General features: G+C 40.1%; 1 protein-coding gene across 5 annotated transcripts in view; it reads left to right on the forward strand.

Annotated features, from left to right (window-relative positions):
• The window catches only part of Glb1 (galactosidase beta 1), a 122,584-nt gene that overhangs the window by 79,342 nt on the left and 22,494 nt on the right, over nt 1-20,748 (forward strand). For all 5 annotated transcript variants that reach the window (XM_063260443.1, XM_063260442.1, XM_063260440.1 and 2 more), the window contains 2 exons: nt 15,668-15,742; nt 18,207-18,296. In XM_063260443.1, the coding sequence (XP_063116513.1) occupies nt 15,668-15,742; nt 18,207-18,296 (165 nt within the window). The remainder of the gene's footprint in view (nt 1-15,667; nt 15,743-18,206; nt 18,297-20,748) is intronic.

The following is a 20,748-nucleotide window of genomic DNA, read 5'->3' on the forward strand; positions in this document are numbered from 1 at the left end:
TAAAGAGGATAAAAAAGAGTAAAACCAATAGAAACCAGTGAAAGAGATACAGGACTTCAAAGCATTATGAAATCAACAATAGTTAACCATAATGCCTTTTGATGTCTTCGAAATAGCTGCAGATAACTTTGGACATAGTAAAAATCAAACAGAACAGAATAAAATACAAACAATAAAAACAAAACAATAAATGCAATAAAGGACTTTAGACGGCCTTTGATAAATCCAAAATTGCTACCATAATATATCTTGCTATCTGTGAAATAGCTGCTCCTACCATCGGATTAGACATAATCAAACAAAACAAAAGAGAATTAAACTCTACCCAACAAAACAATGGAAATGATATAGTCCTCAAAACAAGACCTAAGGGAGTCAACAATGGCTACATCTCTCAGAAGAAGATCCCCGACCGCCCCCCGCCCCGCCCCAAGATGTCACACTGTGTACCACTACCCTCTGACCCGATGATCAGACCACTGGCCCTAGACCTGCAGTGTTAGTGAAACACCAAAGCACCACAGGCATCCATTGCATTTCACCTCCATAGCTGTCATCACAGCCTGTGTTTCTCTAGATAAGCCAGTAGCTTGTGGGGTGGGGGTGGAGGTTGGTACTTCTTGTTTGCCATCCTGCACACTAGAAGGGACTTGGGTCTAGCTGTCCCTGGTCCAGCGGTGGCCCATGCATGGCCCTGGTTTCCTAGACTGGGCTTGTTTGCTTGTGTGGTCATTGTTCTCTCTCCTCCAGTCCACAAATGGCCACTTACTTGTATTCTGTTTTACTTTTAATCTTTTAATATTTTCTTTACATGTATCCATTATAAACAGATTGTAACTGAATTTTTAAAGGTCCAATTTAAACATTTTATCTTTTAACTGTAAGTCTTGATAGACTTTTTTCTTAACAGTAGGGGTTAAATGCAGGGCCTCACATATGGTGAGTGAGTCCCTTACCACTGAGCTGTACTTACAGCCCTTTTTCAACTTTAGTTTGGGATGGAATCTCACTAAGACTGGCCTTGACCTCCTCGTGCCTCAGCCTCTGAGATTAGCCTCTCATACAGGATTAGAGTTGTGCAATACCAGCCTCACATAGATTTTCAAACTTTTTATCTTATAATTTCTATATGTGTACTTTTTTCTGTGTTTTCTCTACTTTATTGCATTCTTTTGGATTGTTTGAGGTTTCCTTCTTCATTATTTTATTCCCTTTCATTTCTTGATTTGAAGGCATTCACTATTAGTTAAGTGCTTACCCACTGAAGTATGAGACATAGCCATGTATGGGTGTGCATACCTGTAATCCCAGCCCTCAGAACACTGAGGCAGGAGGATTGCCATGAGTTCAATCCTTTTGGGCTACATCGTGAGACTCTGTGTCAAAAAAATTATACATATACACACACATATACGTGTGTGTGTGTGTGTGTGTGTGTGTGTGCGCGCGTGTGTGTGTATCCCCATCCATCCCCTGGAAAACATAGCTCTTAAGTCTGCAGACACTGGATTTATGTCACATGAACCCAGTGCCATGAGCCACACATGCTCCAGAGCCCCTCTCGTGCCCCTTTCTAATCAGTACCCACCGAGCCCTGAGCTACCACTATCCAGGCCTCTGTTGCCTTAGATACATTCTCTTGTTTGAGGATTTTGTGTGATGCGTTCACATGATGTGCACTCCTTTGTGTCCTGGCTGTCAAGAAACTTTTCCATTCAGGGTTGTTTGTTTGTTTTTTGGTTTTTTTGGATACCAGGGATTGAACTCACGATCTCGCGTTTGCTAAGCTGGCACTTTTGCCGCTGAGCTAAATCCCCAGCCCTCCATTTGGTTTTAACATATTTGTTTAAAATTACTGTTTTTACTTCTTCTATAGTATATTCCTATTTCACTCAGCATTTAACTCCCATTACCTCCATCTCATATACTGCTCTTATCATGCATTTTAGGTCTCTGGGGTTCATTTTCTTGCATTTTAGTTCTATTTTTAAAAACTAAAACCTGTGGCCAGCTGAGGTGGTACATACTTATCATCCCAGCACTCAGGAGGCTGAGGCAGGATTGCTAGTGTAAGGCCTGTATGGGCTACATAGATTCCAGACAGCCTGGATTTAGGTGGAGAAACTCTTGTCTGAAAAACCCTCGAATGAATGAATGGTAAATAAACAAATCCTATAGGGCATGGCTTTACTGGCTTCAGGCAATATTTCATTTTAACTACCAAGTTCATTTATTTGCAAATGATTTAACAAATATTAAGCACTCTGTATGAACCAGGCGTGAATTTTGCTGCCTGGTATAGATAGGAATCCATAAGAGGATGACACTTATACAAAAACTTCAAGGCTTACGAGAGCCAGTGGATATCCATGATAAGAACCCTGCAGGCAGTGTTCAGCCAGTGAGGAGGAGGAAAAAGTGCAAAGTGTCTCTAAGGAACAGCAAATGAAGCCAGGTTGCTGCAGCGCAGTAAGTGAAGGTGAGAGTCAGGGGATGGTGTGGAACTGATTGCAGAGGATCTTCTCATCCATCTTAGGACACTGCCTTTACTCTCACCGCCATGGGAGGTGTCTGAAGAGTTGAGCCACGCACATAAAGGGTTATTCAGACTGCTATATTGAGACTCAACTCTGGGAGGCAAGGCAAGGGTAGAGCTGAAATTAGAAAATCTCTGCAATCTTCTGGTGAGAGACAGTTGTGCTTTGTGAAGGTAGTAAGACCTAGTCCAATTCTAGACTAAACTAGAATTTTCTGAGATGAGAATGAAACAAATACATATAGTGAAGATATAAGGTGTTTGATCTGAGCAACTTTAAAAGATACAGTTGTTACATATGTGAGGTTAGGTTAGGAAGTCGGTTTTGGATATTCTAGTTTGACTTGTCTGACTTTATTTATTTGTTTATTTATTTTTTGTCTTTTTCCTTTTTATCGGTGTCGGGGATCGAACTCACGACTGCCTGCTTGCAAGGCAGGCGCTTATGCCGCTGAGCTAAACCTCCAGCCCCCATTGTCTGACTTTATATAAATTGCACAAAACATGACTCTGTAAATACACTGCTAGGGTATTCCTTGGGGTATTTCTGGATGCTGAAGGTAAGTGGGGCATCTGCACAGTAATTGAAGAGCAAGGTAATGGCAGTAGCAGCAGGGAATGGAGGAAACAATGATTGAAAACTATTTGGGAAAATAGAGTTGATACGATTTGGTGATTGGCTGGTTGTAGCCATGAGGAAAGAAACAAGAAGTCAGTGATTTGTCCAGGTTACAACCTTAGCTAGGTAACCAATTGAGCATCAAGATCAGCACTAAGATGGAGGATTATAGGAGAGAAATAGGCAGGGAGAGGGAACCAAGTTCATCTCTGGACCCATTCAACTCAAGATGCTTCTGGAGGCTTCTCAGTGGAGGTGCCTATCCAATCAGCACCAGTATTTAAGAGTGAGATCTCCACAACAATTCTGCAAAGAGGCACAGATTCTCAGGTCAGTGGTGCAAGTGGAGGCGAAAGCCCACCAAGAGGCTAAGGTCACACATGGAGAACCAAGGGAGGTGGACAGCGGACCAAGGAGAAGATAAGCACAGAGGACTCCATATGTTCAGCCAGTGGGCAGACTAAGATGAACCCATGGATGAGACAGTCTTTAGAAATAAGCTCAGGCGCAAGCTCTAGGTGGTCTATGCTTACCCCTCACACCAGGAGCACCCATGACAACCATGTCTAAGATGCAGTGAAATCGTAAGCAGTGACAGCAGTAGCAGTTAGTATTGAGGGCAACAGCTCCGAAGCTGAATGGCTCTCAGACAAGGGCCCTGGTGCCCTTCTTGGAAGTGTTCAGTGGACCAAGGAAGGAGAAACCTGCTAAACAGGCTATTGTCATCTGCTGCTAAGCATTTGAGCCTTGACTAAGAAGGTAGAACACTGCTCACCATCTTCAGTCCCTAACTTATCTATACTCCAGCTTCTTTTGGTCTAAGAGTCCTAGCCTATGTTCACAGATGTCCATCCTTTGTCTGGAATAGAGTAAGATTGCCATGTCCCAGTGACTGTGTCAAACTCAGTTAATTAAACTGAATAGGTTGGAGTGGTAGACCATCCGTCTTGACAAATAAAGCCAAGGTCACATCACTAGAAAATAGAACCTAACTAAAGAGAGCTCCATACCAGCAACAAATTCTCTTTGCTCTATTTAACCTCAACACACACTCCTCCCAAAAAAAGAAAAAAAAGAAAGAAAGAAAAAGGAATGTGAAGAAACAAACTACAAAATGCTTCCAAGCAGATCTAAGGGGGCACTCATGGAGAGGGAATTAAACACCAAAGAACTGAGCTGCATGAAATGATTGAAGAATAAGCAAGGAAACTTGACAAGCTCAAAAATGACATGACACAAAAATAGTGGAACTATCAAACAAACTTACCAGTGTGATGATAGAAGAACAAATGAAACATCAGAGAGCTGACCTTATGAAAAGGTTCCAAACAGAAATTCTGGAGGTGAAGAATTTCCATGAATACTTGATTAGCAGAAGTGACACACATGACAGAAGATAGCCCTCAAGGGCAGTGTGAAAATGCATGATGATACACTCAGAGATACCTTAAAAATGACAAGGAAGTAAGTAAAATTCATTCACTACTAGGCGATGCTAATAAGACTAACAAGGCAGATTGGATTTAGAGAGATCTTACAGGACAGCACATGTACAATTTAAAAAAATCTATTTACAGAAATCATACCAGAACACTTTCCAGATATGGGGAAAGAACTCTACCAGGCAAGTGATGCTTGCAGAACACCAAATAATTACAATGAAAAGATGAAACTACCCATGGCAGGTCATAATAATAATCCCAAAAGTTCACCACAAAAACAGAATTTTAAAGGCTGTCAGAAAAAGCAAAAAATCACTTATAAGGGAAAAGTCATTAGGATTACAGCAGATTTTTCAATACAAACTTTAAAAGCCAAAAGTGTGTAATAAAGTATTTCAAGCTCTAAAACAAAATAACTTTTAACCCAGACTAATTTATCCCTCAGTACTGTCTTTCAAAATCAATGAAGAAATAAAGACCATAAGAAATTTGAGGGCTGGGGATATAGCTCAGCAGCACAGTGCCTCCTTGGCAAGGGCAGTGTTCTGAAGCAAAGAAAAGAAATGTGAATATACTTCAAAAGAATTGAAGTTACTCTTTGTATACTATCAAATCATGATGCATTAAAACAAGAAATCACTTGGAAAAGAAACCACACTAGTTTTGCAAATATCTGGACATTAAATAAATAATATACTCCTGAATACTTACTGAGTCACACAACAATTCAAGGAAGAATTTAGACAATTTCTAGAATCAAATGTTAATTCTAATGCAACATACTAGAACTTATGGGACATAATGAAAGCAGTACTAAAAGGAACCTTAAGAAATTTGAACACCAGACTAGCACTCCACAAATACTCAAGACTATTTTAGATGGAGACAGTGAAGCAAACAGTATCACAAAGTCTGCTAGAATGAATACATCAAGCAAAGTGAATGCTTAAAGAAAAGGGGAAAAATAAAGTCAACGGTAGAAAAATAGCACAATAACAGGAATAAGACAGTAATAACTCAATATAAATGGCCTCAACTTCCTAGTTAAAAAACACAGATTGGCAAGTTTGTTCAAACAAAACCAAATGGTTTGTTATACCCTGTTTGATATACAGTTTATTGCTGTCAGTGCTCACATTAGAAAAACAGCAAGTTCAAATAAATAACTAATGATATGCCTCAAGATTCTAAAAAAACAAGAATAGTCTACATACAAACCTGGTAAAAAGAAGGAAATCATAAAGATCAGAGAGGAAATTAATGAAATTGAGAGTTAAAAAATACTACAAAGAGTCAATGAATCAAAGAACTGGTTCTTTCAAACGATAAACAAAGTAGACAAATTCCTACCTGGCTTACAAAAAAGGAAAGAAAGGACCCATATCAAAGCACTTGGAAGTGTAAAACTCTTGAAGACCTGGGCATAGGCAAGCTAGAACCCTAGTTACACAAGAAATAACACTTAGGCTCACATCAAATTTAAAGGCTTCTGCCCAGCAAGAAAAACGACCAATAGAGTGAAGAAACAACCTACAGAATGGGAAAAAAGAAAATTTGTTAGCTATTCCTTGGACAGAGGACTAATATCTAATATATAAAGAAAAAATTATCCCCCCCAAATGAGTAGCTGAAATGAACAATCACTTCTCAGAAGAAATGTCCAGTTAATACATGAAAAATGCTCAGTATCACTGAATACTCAGAGAAATACAAATTAAAACTGAAATTCTGTCTTAATCCAGAAAAATGGCCATTCTCAGGAGTAAATAATAACAAGTGTTGGCAAGGCTGCAGAGGAAGAAAGGAACCCTTTGATAGTGTTGGGGGAATATAAACTACAACCACTGTGGAAATTAGGATAGATATTCCTGGGGCTGGGGATATAGCTCAGTGGCATAAGCACCTGCCTGGCAAGCATGAGGTCATGAGTTTAATCCCTGGTATCAAAAAAAAAATGGATATCTTCAGAAAATTAAAAACAGAAATTCCATTGAACCCAACTATTTCCCTCCTATATATATCCCTGAAAGAGTTAAAGATATCATGTTACAGTGATACATTCATACCTGTGTTTATAGCTGCACAATTTATAATGTTCATCAACAGATGAATGAATAAAGAAAATTTAGTATTTATACATTATGGAGTACAGCTGTGCCATAAATAGATAAATTCAAATAAATAATCAAAGAGCAAAAGAAATGGTAGATAATAGGAAATAGGGAGATAAATCCTTTGCAAATGGGAAGACCAAGAAATGGAAGAAATAAAAGGAATTTACATTTTCGGTACATATATCAATTGCCTATGAGGAATGTAATCATTATATACTGTAAACTTACATATATATTTTTTAAAATGAATACAAGGTCCTCATCTGCCCCCCCCCTTTCTGTTTTTATGTTTTGTTTTGTTTTTTGTTTTGTTTTTTGGCATCTCACATTTAGAAAGGAGAAATGGCCTACCTTGAAAGATTTAGTGACCTTATTCTACTGAGACTTTGTATACCTTCACTTAGCTGACTTGTTATGATATCCAAAATATACACATCAAGGTAAAGAAACCAGTGGTAAAGATCTCTATTTGCCTTCCTCTTTGATCAAAGGTACATGGAAAGTATGGCCTTTTAACCTATTTCAAGAGTACACTGGATGGTGACAGTGTCTTTCATGGACTCAGACCCTGAGGGAGAATCAGTTCCCGGCAGCTGCACACGCCTGTGCTCAGTGAAGGCCCCGGCAACCCTTTGCAAGTGAATCTTCAAGGCATGACAAAGCAACAAAGCATGAGACATTTGCGTTTTCTAATAGAGTCTCTTTGGTGTGGGTAAAACTCAACCAGACATGGTTAACACCTTGACCTCGAGGGTGAGCCATACAACTAGAGGGCAATACCCTCTGGTCCCTATTGATTCCTGACAGAGAGGGTGTGAATTCATTTTTGTATGCCTTTGAGTAAACCTAAGGCCTGTTTTAAGAATTTTGTTCAATTCTTCATAGGGATTCCATCAGAGAAGAGTTTGGGTGTCTTTCTGAGATACAGCAATCTGCAGGAATTAATCTAGTGGTAGTTGGGGATTTTGAGAGTTGGAGTGGATTCTCAGATTCTCAAAGGTTACCACCCACCTAGGGCTGGGGTGGGGAATGGGGAGAAGAAAACAGCCTGGTGATTAGCTGTACTTCTAAATCTTAATGAACTTTGAAACTTGACCCAAGGTCAGACTGCGCTGGCTGATTCTCTGTGCTTCTTTATTGATGACAGGAGTGATGTCAACACTGGTTGGGTGGGTATACAGAGGTTGTTTCTTGCTGACCTGTGGTGCTGCAGTGTTTTGTGTCTGACACAGTTAGGTGGACCTTCACATCACTGCCTGTACCTTTGTGGTGCTGGTCTTGTCAAGTCCTACAGACTTGACTTTTCTAGTCCATCTTCCAGACTGATTCCTCCAAAACACTGATCTGATCAGCCTGTTTTCCATGATTTGGCCCCTGTTTTCCTCCAGTCTCACCTTATTTTTCGTTATTTTTGGTGTGGGTTCTTGCTGTATTGCTCAAGCTCCTGGGCTCAAGTGATCTCCCTACCTCAGCCTCCCGTGTGGTAGGACCACAGGTGCCTGTCACTGCTGGCAGCCTGTCTGTTAATTCTCACCTTCTTAGGTATGACTCTGGCATTCAGATGGACAAGAAACAAACCCACAGCCATTCTCGAATGGCACTGTGATGGTTTTACCTTCTGACCTTTGCATATACTGTCTTTTCTGCCTTTATGGAAAATGAAGGCATATCTGAGTTACTTTGTCTGGGGAGTGCTGGATTCATCTCCTGCAGACTTAGTCCCACTTGGTTTCCTACTGTGGTGGTGTAGTGTGGAAATCTTTACTACATCTCATTGTGTGTTGCTGTAACTTGTTTGTACAAATTCTTCATTCAATTGGGTGCTGTTTATATCTGTAGTACTAAACACAGGGTGTGACACAAAGCACTTTCTAAATAAGTGTGTTAGATGAATAGTTAAAAACAGGAGATCAGGGCTGGGGTTTAACTCAGTGCCATAAGTGCCTGCCTGGCAAGTGCTAGATCGTCATTCAATCTCTGGTACCAAAAAAAAAAAAAAAACAAAAAACAACAGGAGATCTTGGTGAAGGGATAGTTGGTCTACTAGATCCCACAGGAAGATAAGCTTCCTGTGTTGCTAAACTTGTGTGATCAGAAGCAGTATTTCTAATTGATATGGAAAATGATTAAAGCATAAATTATTGTAGAGAAATAAAGATTCAGAAATAAAGTATTTTGAAAATAGGCAAGTGCCTATTTTCTGAAACATGAATTAGTTTGATAGAATGTTAGAATTTTGTTAAGTGATAAACTAATATCAATGAAAAGTCAAGAAAAAGGAACTAGAAAATTACTGCAAATGTGATAGATGGATGCTAAATAATTATGTTAAAGTTAGCTATAGTATTCATTAAAATGTCAAGGTCCAAACAGATAATTGGGTCATATCTATGACTAGATATTTCATATCTTGGGGAAATTTAGGTATAAACTTTTTAAGAGTCCTATAAAATGCTCGCATTCTTTGATGTAATATTCTCTCATTTGAGGCTTTATTTATAAAAGTAAAAATTTTTAAATGTTGGTCAGTGGTATAGCTCAGTGGTACAACACTGGCCTGGTAAACTCAAGGTCCTGAGACTGATTCCTGGTACCCTGCCCTGCCCCTCCCTAAAGCTGTTCATTGCAATATTATTTTTATACCAAAATTGGAATTAATTTAAGTCCAACATAGAAAGGGTGGTTCTATAAATCCTGTCATATCTATTTGAAACACTTAATCACAAAAAAGAGAATTATTGTCCATATTTGGCATGGCAAAGTGCTTTAGGTAAGTAGCAGTATCAAGCTAACAGAGGGGAAAAGCATCTCTTAAATTTATTGATGCACATGCCTAAGGGAAGGATTTAGGAGAGAAATCTGAAGACAAAAGGTTTTGTGGCAATCTGGAGGTTTTTCCTTTTTGTTTTGAAGAGATGAAGGAAGACACTTTTCTCCTGTCATCGTTAGAATGAAGGAGGCACGAGAAGCCATGGAAGTGACGCTAGACCCAGTGACAACGTCTGCTCCTTCCCTGTCTTCTTTGTAACTTGAGCGAGTTCTCAGGTCTCATCTATAAGTAAGAAATATAGGAAGTAGGCTGATGGCCACTGGGAGAAGTACCACGGAGAACAGAACTGGCCTGGGAGGGTTCCCGCAGGTGAACAGAATACAAGTTGAACAGTGATGTTTGTGCAGAATTGTTTTTCCCATGTAGTAGAAGAGACTGTAGTTCTAGGTCAGTAGGACCCCACTTTGACTTTAGGAGTTAGACATGATACAACCACTACTGTTTATAAATAAATAATGCACATTGTAAGACAAACCATACTGAGGTAGGGTACTCCTTTTTTTTTTTTTTTTTTGGTACCAAGGATTGAACTCATGACCTTGCACTCACCAGGAAGATGCTCATGCCACTAAGCTAAATCCCCACTGCTTGGGTACTCTTTTGTGAATGTGTATTTCCTGCTTTTTTAGCCAGAATGTGGGCTAGAAGAGAAAGAGGGGATTGGTGACCTACCCAAGGAGAAAAACTGTGATTGCAACTTCAAGAAAGCTGGGATTTTAGAACATCTTGCTCCAGAATCAGCAGTAACTCTTTGGCCTGACATTCATCTCTTTTAACCTTTTTGTTTTTAGACAGGGATTTGTTATATTTCCCAGAATACCACTGAACTCTGGAACTCAAGTGATCCTTTTGCCTCAGCCTCCTGAATAGTTGGCACAACAGGCATGTGCCAGCATGATCTTTTAAAAATTTCACAGAAATACAGAACCCAAAATATTCAGATTAGAAAGGACTTTCCACTTCAAGATGGCTGATTGATCTATACTGTATTTATCTCCTGCTCCTTCCCAACTACAACTAAATGATAATAACAGGATTTAAAAAAAAAAAAAAAAAAAGAGTTTTCTGTGCATGAGTGGTTACACAAGATTTCTGTAAAAAGAAAGTTACTATAGAAGGAGGAGTGATGACCGAGGATACAGGAGGCAGAGGCCCTAGCTGCAGTGTGGAAGGGGCCCACGTGTTGGCAGCTTGGTGCCTGGTGGCAGCACAGGAGGCAATGTGGGCCTTGAGCCAGGCATGGTGCTGCATTCCAAGACAGGAGGGTGGGAGTTCAAGGCCAGCCTGGGCTGCATGGTACACCCCTGTCTCAAAGCAAAATGACAACAAAAAAACCAGGGCTTACTGGGAGGTCGTTGGGTCAGCTGGAAGTACTGCCCTTGGAAAAGACTTAAGAATTTCTTAGGGTTCATTCTGCCCCACGTAACTGCTCCAGCTTCTGCTTACAAAGCACAATCATATCTCCCATATGTGTTTGCACTAATCTCCCTGAGGTCCTCCCCAGAGCCAGGCCAATTTGGCAGCCATGCCCTAATCTGCTGCCACTGCTGCCATGTCCCCCTCCTCCATCCTCCCTCTCTCTGGAGTGTTGGGAATTGGACTCGGAGGCTCATGAATGCTAGGCAAATACTTTACCATTAGGTTTTGACTTTTTGAGACAAGGTCTTGCTAAGATGCCCAGGCTGGCCTCAAACTTGTGATCCTTATGCTTCAGCCTCCTGAGTATTAATGGTGTGTACTACCGTAGCAGGGTATAGGCATGTTGGCATATGCCTGTAATTCCAGCATTCTAGGAGGCTGAGACAGGAGAGTTGCAAATTTGAACCTAACCTGAGCAACCTGACAACTTAGCAATACCCTCTCTCAAAATAAAAAATAAAAATGATCTGAGTTGTAGTTCAATGTGAAGGCCCTGGGTTCAATCCCCAGTACTGGGAATGGGAGATGCCACTATACTGGGAAGCCTCCTTTCTATTTAAAGTTAGCCTGCATTGGATATTTTGTTACAGTAAGGAAAACCAGACCACACAACATCCTGGGAATACAGGTGCAAGAAAGGAAAAGAGAAAAATGGAGCTGAAAATGAGAAAGTTCATTAAATCCTGTGTATTTCCTGTAATGTCCTCCTTACCAGCATACTCAAACACAGACTTTCTACCAGTCAGAAAACCAGAGGAATTTTTTTTCCTTAAAGAAAATTTTAAAAGTAACTACTCTTAAGGTGTAGGCGTGGTAACGCCCACCTGTAATGCCAGCACTCTGAAGGCTGAGGCAGAGGATTGCTATGAATTTGACACCAGCCTGGGCTACATAGAGAGATCTGTCTCAAAAAAGCAAACAAAAAGAAGAAAGAAAAGAAAAAGTAAAACAAAGAACAAAGAGCTTCCACATTATATCTAACTCTATTAAATTACCCTAAAACAAAGCCCCCAGAGTGCAGAGATGATTGTTAAAATAGGACTCTTATGGAGCTAGCAGGACATTTGTTTGCATTGCTCTTAAATATGAATGACAAACAAGGATGTGCCTAGCCATCTGTCCTACAGTGGGAAAGGGAAGAGCCAAGATGACACAGAAACGGGATCCTGGAGGCAGTGAAATTCAGGACACAGGTGCAATCGTAAGCAAAACCTCTCAAATTTATATCCTTTGAAGAGATTTGAGGAGATACTACAAGCATAAAATATGAGCAGGTTACAGCATTAGAGCAGGTGCTGTAATCCAAGCACCCTGGGAAGCTGAGCCAGGAGGATCACAAGTTCAAGTCCAGTGTGAGCACCTTAGCATCTTAGCTAAATTTTAGAAATTTTGTTAGTACATGTTTACAATACCTAATGATTATATTCAGTTCATGCAGTTGGTAGATGCAGAGCTAGGGATGTTGCAGTGTGTAGGCCCTGGGTTCAGTCCTTAGTAACACACACACACACACACACACACACACACACACACACGAATAGATGCTTTGAAAAAGGAGCCACTGGAGAAAAAGAAGAATTACTTAGAAATTAAAAATGATTTTCTATAAATTAGGAAAAGACAGAGATGAAAATGGGAGATGAGAGATATAAAAGAACAGTCTAGGTGTCCAACTTGTTACTGTAAAAAAGAAAAAAAAATGGAGAAAGTGAAACAGTATAGAATTTTTCAAAAAAAAATTTGTGCTTTTCAATTAAGCACTGCACTGCCAAGGTATACCCCTGGCCCAGAATTGTCCAAAATTGAAAGAGATCTTGACTTCTTTAGCATAATGAATGCCATTACATGTGAGATATAATGTAAATATAAAGATACAAATACAGATACACCTTTGGAAAATTTTAGGACACTGAGACTAAAGAGGCAACATACTTCTAAGGAAAAGAAGCCTTCAGAGGAACAAGGACAGGGTTGGTATGAGCCGCATGAATGATAGGGCTCAATGGTGCCCTTGGTGTTCTCTGGGGAGATGTTCTCAACATAGGGTTCTGTACCCTTCCAAAGTGTAAACTAAGGGTAGCAACCAAAGGTTCCAGAAGTTTACTTCCCACATACCTGTTCTGAGAAAGTTACTTCAGACTGTGTTCCAGTGAATCAAAAAAGTCAAGAAATTCAAAAACAGAAACTAAAATCCAAGAGAATAATACAGGGAAACATCAAGATGTGAATGAAGCCTGTGAGAGTCAATTTCTTACAGCAGAAAGACTGATAATTCCAGATGGGAGTTATCTGGGGCAAGAAGGGGTATGTTAAGAAACTTAATGCCACCTTCAAAAATTTGGAATGACCTAAAAAGATTTTCACCTGAAGACAGAAGAAAGAAAAGCAATTACAAACTTCAGGAATGAGTTAACACAGAAAGCTAGATGACAGAGCCTCCCATCAAAGTATACAACTCTTAGTTGGGTGTGGTGCACGCATGCTTATAAGCCCAGCTTTTGGGAAGCTGAGGCAGGATCATCATGAGTTCAAGACTAGCTTGGGCTACATAAGTGAGTTCAAGACCAGCCTGCACTACATAGTGAGATTCTGCCTCAAAGAAATAAATAAATAAAAGAAGAAGCTGTATACCCCTCTTAGCTACACAGAGAGCAATGTGTATGTACCAAAATGTGGGCACCGTTTATGGATTTTAAACTGAGTCAGTATTCAGACAAAAGGAGGACTTAGGGTAGCAGGACAGGTGATGTTAGCCTGGGCTCACGGTTAGAAAGAGAGAGAAAAACTAAAGCTTAAGAGAGGATGCAGATAACATTCTTTTAAGAAGTATGAACATAAAAGAAATGATTAATTGGTGGAACTAAAAAATAAAAGCACAAAGATACCGCTTTATAGTTACATAGTAACCAGTGGAGAAAATAAAAATAGTAACATGACCATATGGACAGCAAAGGAAGATAATATGGGATAGTTACACACAGCATAATACTCTCATATGTTAAAGAAATCAGTGATAACATTTCAAGTTCACACAAGAAATAATAATTTATTATTTAGTGAACAGAAGAAGCAAAATCAGAAAAAATTAAGTGACTTTTAATTTTAAATAATTGTCTCCAAATGATAGAACAGAGAAAACTGAAGTTTTCTTTGCTTTTCATTAAAAAATAGTATTTTGTCCTCTTCTTTTTAAAAGTCATTAATTTTTATTCCTTTAAAAAGAAAAATTTGGGCAGAGGATGGAAGAGGGGGAAGAAGGAGAGAGAAATAGAAAAATTCTGAAATTATCATGCAGCCTATTTAGAAATGCCAAGGTGGCCTCAGATTTTTCTGAGACTAGAGACATACCCAGATATTCCAACATTTCCTCCTCCCTGCCTCTCTCCCCAAATATGTACATATATGCAGGCATATCTACACGTGTATACATATGTCCATGTATACATATGTCCATGTGTACAAAGGGTGACTGAAAGATACAAAGAAGGTTTAAACTTTGAAAACTTACTACAGAAGACACATTGCCAAGAATGAGAAGTATATTTGAGTCAAGGGGACAGTTTGAATATCTAAAGGAGAGCAAAGGCAATGTGTCTTTTAGTGTAATCAATTTTTTAAGTTAAATATTCACATGTCTTTTGAACACCCTTCTGTAACCAACTATTTATGGTGATCTCCATCAAATGAAAACATCACTATGTATCCTTACTTAATCATGTGACTTCTGGCTCTGCCCCTGAGTGGTAATGACCATGGATCCATTCAGGCATCAAGGCTGCCATAAGAGCACAACTAGAGACATGAAAGAGGATTTTTAAAATTGCTTCAGAAAGAGCAAGAATGATGGGATAAGGGTGTTCAAAGCAAGAGGGATTATTTTCAGGGGGACAGAGGAGTTGAGACAGGGTTTCACTATGTAGTTCAGATTGGCCTTGAACTCACTGTGTAGCCCAGGTTGGCCTCAAACTCACAGTGATCCTCCTGCCTCAGCCTCCTGAGTGCTGGGATTTCAGATGTGAGCCATCATGCCCAGCAAAGGGGAGTATTTTGAGGAATCTTAATGGTAATATATCTTTTACCATAGTAAATTTTTAAGAATTTAAGCATTCATGGTATGTTTTGATCAATTGCCTGCATGTTCCCCACCCAGATTCCCCACCTCAGGATTCCCCTCTGGTGCAGCATCATTGGTGCTCACTCGCCCTCTACCTGTGTATTTTCCAGACCATTGGAGGGCTGCACATACGTCTGGACCCTTGGCCCTAGCAACTCAGAAATGCTTTGTGGAAATAGTCTCGTATAATCACCATAAATTTGATGGTGATGCAAAACTTTCCCCAGGCAATCTCAGGAATCATCTTCCTACTGCAGCTCTCCCCTTTCAGAGTCTGTTTGGTCAGAAATCTGCAGCCTATTCTCTCCCTGCTTTCTGGACCTCTAGGGTTCACCCTCATTTTTCTATTTTTGTTTTAAGGTTTTTTTGTTCTGTAAATATTTACATGATCCCCACAGACACATGCTTAAAAGTAAAGCATGTAGTAGATTTCTGTTTTGGAAGAAATCCTGTGAGCCTTTTTCTTTCCAAAAACCACAAGCACTGTCATTTGAGACTTTGATCTTTCTTTTGAAACATGAATTTTATGGATACATTTCTAAAGGTTTAACAGAGTTTTCCTTTTCTGACTTATTTTGCACTTCCATTTATAGTTTGAAAAAGTGCCAGAGGGTATTATCCCTCCTTCTACACCGAAGTTTGCATATGGAAAAGTTGCTCTGAGAAAGGTAAGAAAGACAAACTATGGGAAGCATGAAAACAGAGCAGGAGTGGGCTTGGGGTTTAGTCATAGGGGCTGAAGTGCAGTCCTGGGGAATGGCTTCATTATTTTTCTGAAAATCTATCGGGTTGGTGCCATTGCTGGGGAAATGGAGTGAGGGAGGATGAAGTCTGTGTGCATGCTCACAGGAGGGCACATCCGTGTGCACAGTGTGGGCGTCCTGAGGGCGTTCTGGTCGTTCAGTTCAAGGATCATTTATGGAAAGTGCCAAGAGCACTGGTGGACATCGCATACTCTTTCTTCATTATGCTGCCTAATGAGGCGAGGCTCTTTCCATAAGTCACGCATTCTTTAAGGAGTTCTCCAAAACCACAAGACGTTTTATGTTTCTACCCTAACTTGTATACTCGCCATTGATCTCAAATTCATGTCCTAACTTTTATAATCTGGTTTATTGGTAAGTGAGAAATTCAGGAAAAGAGATAGAAATTAATCATAAATAAAAGACAAGGATGTTTATTCTAGAGCAGGAGCGAGATTTTATTTAATAGTCAGATGCAGTGACATGAGCCAAGTTGATTTGTTTTGATTGTCTGTGTCTTCAGGTTTTTCCCTCTTACAACCCCTAACTCCTACATGTGTTCATTCACAAGAAGAAAACACACAAGCACTACTTATTTCTTAAGAATTTTGACATTCTAAAATAGCATCATAAGCTTTTATCTTTAACCAAAATGCCAAACATGATTGTATAATTTTTCCATTCAAGAAGCCCTTTGACATGGTTGGTTGATTGGGCTCTTGTAACATTTTCCGCCTAGTGTCAGATATGTGTGCGACATTCTACAAAGAATGTGGTCTCTCTGTCTGATAGGAATCTCTCTTTAGTTTAATCAGACTTTAATCACACTTACGAAGGGAGCACTTTCCTTCTACTTACTCGTTGCTGCAGTTACTTAAGGAGAAGGTTGTTGATTGATTTTAGAACTGTGAAAATTCATTTTTATGCAATAGATAATAACTCCAAATGTTTAAAACCGGAACACTGCTTTTAAAAAACCTTACTTAGTACCAAAAGCACATACTGCTTATAAGGAAGGAAAACGATGTAAGCAACATGGCTTTTCATTATTTAACCTAAATGTATACAACTTATGTATAGCAATGTATAGCAAATAGACATGTAACTGGATTCAGTTTACATAGAATATAGTTATATAGAGTATAAGCTTCTATTATAAGTTACATTCCTTTAGTTGTCTGGGTGGGAAAATAACCCATATGAGTAACTGGCTTGATGGAATTATAATTAAGATTTTTTTTTGCCCAACACAGTGGCATATACCTGTAATCCTAGAATTCTAAGAAACTGATTCGAGAGGATCCCAAGTTCAAGCCCAGCCTGGGCAATTTAGTGAGATCTTATTTCAAAAGTTAAAAAAAAAAAAAATTCTACAGTGCTGCACAACAACCAGGCATCTTTGGAAATTGTTTATAAAATTCTCACTGGGCATGGTGGGGCATGGCTGTAATCCCAGCATTCTGGGAGGCTGAGGCAGGAGGATTGCTGCAAGTTTAAGGTCAGCCTGAGCTGTGTAGTAAGTTCAAAGCTGGCCTGAACTACATGGTGAGACCCCATTCACCCCCCCCCAAAAGTTTAAAGACTCCTAATCAGTTTTATGCTGGGAAATATCTGGGTTTTAGATAGATTAACTGCCCTTCCTTGCTCTCATTGCCTGAGTTAGCTGCTCTGAGTCTCATGAGAACAGTAATGCCTGCCAGTGTCCCTGGGCACTTGTGAGGATTGAACAAAGTAAAAGTTGTATTATGCTCAAACTCACATGAAATAGTTAAGACACAGGGTAACCGGTAACTGTTGTTAGTGCTCTTATTGTTGCACTAGAATAAACTCCCTGCAGTGGAAGGCCGTGGTCCCTTGGACTGAACACAAGGAACATTCAGCCTGTCTACCAGGTGCTAGGCAGCAGGGTGAGCGCAGCACCAAACAAATGCTAAATGACAGCGGAACATTTGCCACAGACAAGCTCACAGGAGGGCAGTAGCTGTAAAAGAATTACAGTGAGGTGCGTAACGGCACGTCCCAGCTTGGTGCAGGTGCTTCTGGTTATCTACTTTCCTTATAGTTATTTCACCTGAAGATGTTATGGAGGAAGCAGCTGCTGGTTTCCATGTATTTCAGGAAACCAGCGTTGTATTTATCCCTGAGCAGGTTCTATTTCTAAATGAGTAGTTTGAAATTCTCTAAGACTACCATCACTTACATTTTTCATCAAGAGTTAGGGAGTGGTTTATGAAAAGGACCAAAAATTACTAGAAACCAGCACTGAGTAGAATTTGAATGAGCTCGGTTTATTTTGGGGTTTGGTCTAATCCACGAATGTGTCTGATATTTGGGCATAATATTGCTGTCCTTATCCCTGACAGGCGACAGTGAGTTTCTTTCCTTTCAGTTAAAGACGGTGGAGGGAGCTCTGGACATCCTGTGTACCAGAGGGTCCATGAAAAGTGTTTACCCCTTGACATTTATCCAGGTGAAACAGGTAGGCCTTCAAAGGTAAAGCTCTACCTTTTTCTGCTGACACAGTTGTGCTCTCTGCACCTCCTTGCAGAGCCTGCAGGCTGGTGAGGGAATGAGTGAAATAAAGCTGGGACGGGGAACCCCGCTCTCCAGGCTCTTGAGCTACATGGCGGCTGATCTTTCTAGTTTTAGTGTCAATTTTAGTGTCAACCTGCTTTAGCAGATTTTGTAAATGTTATGAATTCAAGACACTGGCTGACGTACTGAATTTTTATTAGGCACCCATAGAGAACCACTATTTTAATACTCACGGAAGAAACTTAATTCTTAGCACAGTGATATAGGCACTGTGGTTTTGGTACACTTTTTTGTACATTGTTTTTCCTATTTTTGAAGAGAACAAAGTATATCTTGTTTTCATGTGTGTGTATATATTTTTGTGTTTACTGTTCACATACTCCCTTTTCATTTTTTAGAGTTTTTTTCCTGATTAGCTTAGCAAATTTCAGATCTAAAAAGTGGCAAGAACAAGTACTCCACAGACACCTAAATAGTACTTTTCCACTCAGATTCAGTTAACAGTTACTTCAGTTGCTTTATTTTTCTCTCCTATGTATTTGGTTTTCTTCCTTTTTTTGTTTAACCATTTTTAGCTGTCAGCACCACCCCTATATATTGCAGCCTTTTGAGAAAGAAGATATTATCTTGCATGACTACAATACTCTGATCAAACTTAAGAAATTTAACCGTGATACCATCCTGTTAGCTGGTCCCTAGTCATCCCAATAACGTCCCCTTTACATTTTTTTCAAACCATTTTCCAATTTGAAATGTCTCTTTAGTCCTCATATATCAGATACTGTTCCTATACTTATTGCTCTTGAGTGGGTCATTTTTCAAGAGTTTAGGTTGTTTGTAGTCTGTCCCTCACTAATTAGATTAGGAAAGAGTGTTTGGTGATGAGCATTTCCCAGGGCACGTGATTCTCTGGTTGTCATGGGATCTCAGCACCATTTTTTGAAATGTTAGGTTATCTGAGCCTTTCTGATTTTCTGTGGCGGTCACCTTCTAGGAGTCTAAAAAATAAGGTGACACAGTAACAACATAGCAAAGTTGAGTGTATTTTGCCTCCAGCTACTATTTCCACCATAATTTTATTGTACCAACTCTGTCATATAATTGCAGTGGTAACCAACCCCTCTATACCCACACATTCCTTACTGACATTGGGTGGGGGTTTTTCGCCTAGCATATGCTGGCTACGTCCTCATCTCTAAAGTGGGACTTGGCTTCACTGAGCAGAGCCAACGAACACTCACAGAAGACAGAGGCACAGGGTGCGAGCAGCCTGGAGAGCACTTGGAAGTTCACCTATGAGTCTGCACAGCCGCAGCGGCTTTTGCTTTCTGATCTTTGGCGCCAGCAGCCCTCTCTGGTGGGGCTCCTGGCCCTGGCTATTTCAGGCCTGGGCAAGCACCTAGAATACTTACTTTCAGCGACATTGCAGGGGTGGGGAAGGGCAGGCTGTAGGACTGGGGCAGAGCCTGGGGCCTCTGCAGGCTGCTCTCTGACCCTGAGACTTCAGCTACATCTGTGTACAGGGACACCCTGGCTTCTACTGCACTCCTAGAAGCCCTTTATAGAATTTTCTGCAGTTTCAGAATGAGCATTCACCACTTCGGCTCATTTTGGTAAACAAATGAGGGAGACAGGTGCTTGAAAGTCTGGGCAGGATGAGTAAGATTCCCTGTGCACAGCTGGTTCCTGCACCCAGGGAAGTTGAGGAATGTTTTCCTTAGCTCCTCCTCCTTCTACTTCAGGCCCAGAAGTCAGGATCTTTTTCTCTATTGCGTGCTAGATTCCTATTTGGATTCTCTCCTATTACTGAGGATGTTGTCTCAGCTCACCATTGCTCACGCCCGCAGCAAGCAAGAAATGAACAAAATCAGTAACTAATTCTGTGGGTCCTAAGGCTAGTTCACACCTTCATTCAGGGTTAGGGATGTCAGCCTCTAAAACTAACTTCAAATTTAGCAACAGTTACAGTCTAGCCTCTCACCTCTCTTTCTCTCTGTTGCTTCACTTTAAATAGTTTCAGTTGAGTCTTGTTTTCCATGAGAGCAGATTTAGCCCAAGAACCTGAAGAGTTTACATGAGCAGAACTTTATTTCATGGCTCTGTTGGTGTTTGTGTCTTGTTTCTTTTTTGGGCTTTCTTGATTTAGTTTTCTGAGTTAACATCAGTACCTTTTGATATGATTCCATCCCCTGAATCACTCCAAGCAGATGACTAAACCTGCCAGTGGAACAGGGACGCTTGGTAAGAGACTCTTCAAGGCTGCCTGCAGCTTATGAACAGGATAATTATGCAAAGATCTGAAAGCCTAAACTGGTTCCCTTGAGCTTTGCTGGTTGTATAGGAAGCTTATTGTTCCTTATCATGTTCAAAACATCCCTATCATACAGATTTAGAGA

This window comes from Cavia porcellus, unplaced genomic scaffold, assembly GCF_034190915.1.
Source record: "Cavia porcellus strain 051 isolate PalLab524CR breed Dunkin Hartley unplaced genomic scaffold, mCavPor4.1 scaffold_13, whole genome shotgun sequence".
Taxonomy (NCBI): Eukaryota; Metazoa; Chordata; class Mammalia; order Rodentia; family Caviidae; genus Cavia; species Cavia porcellus.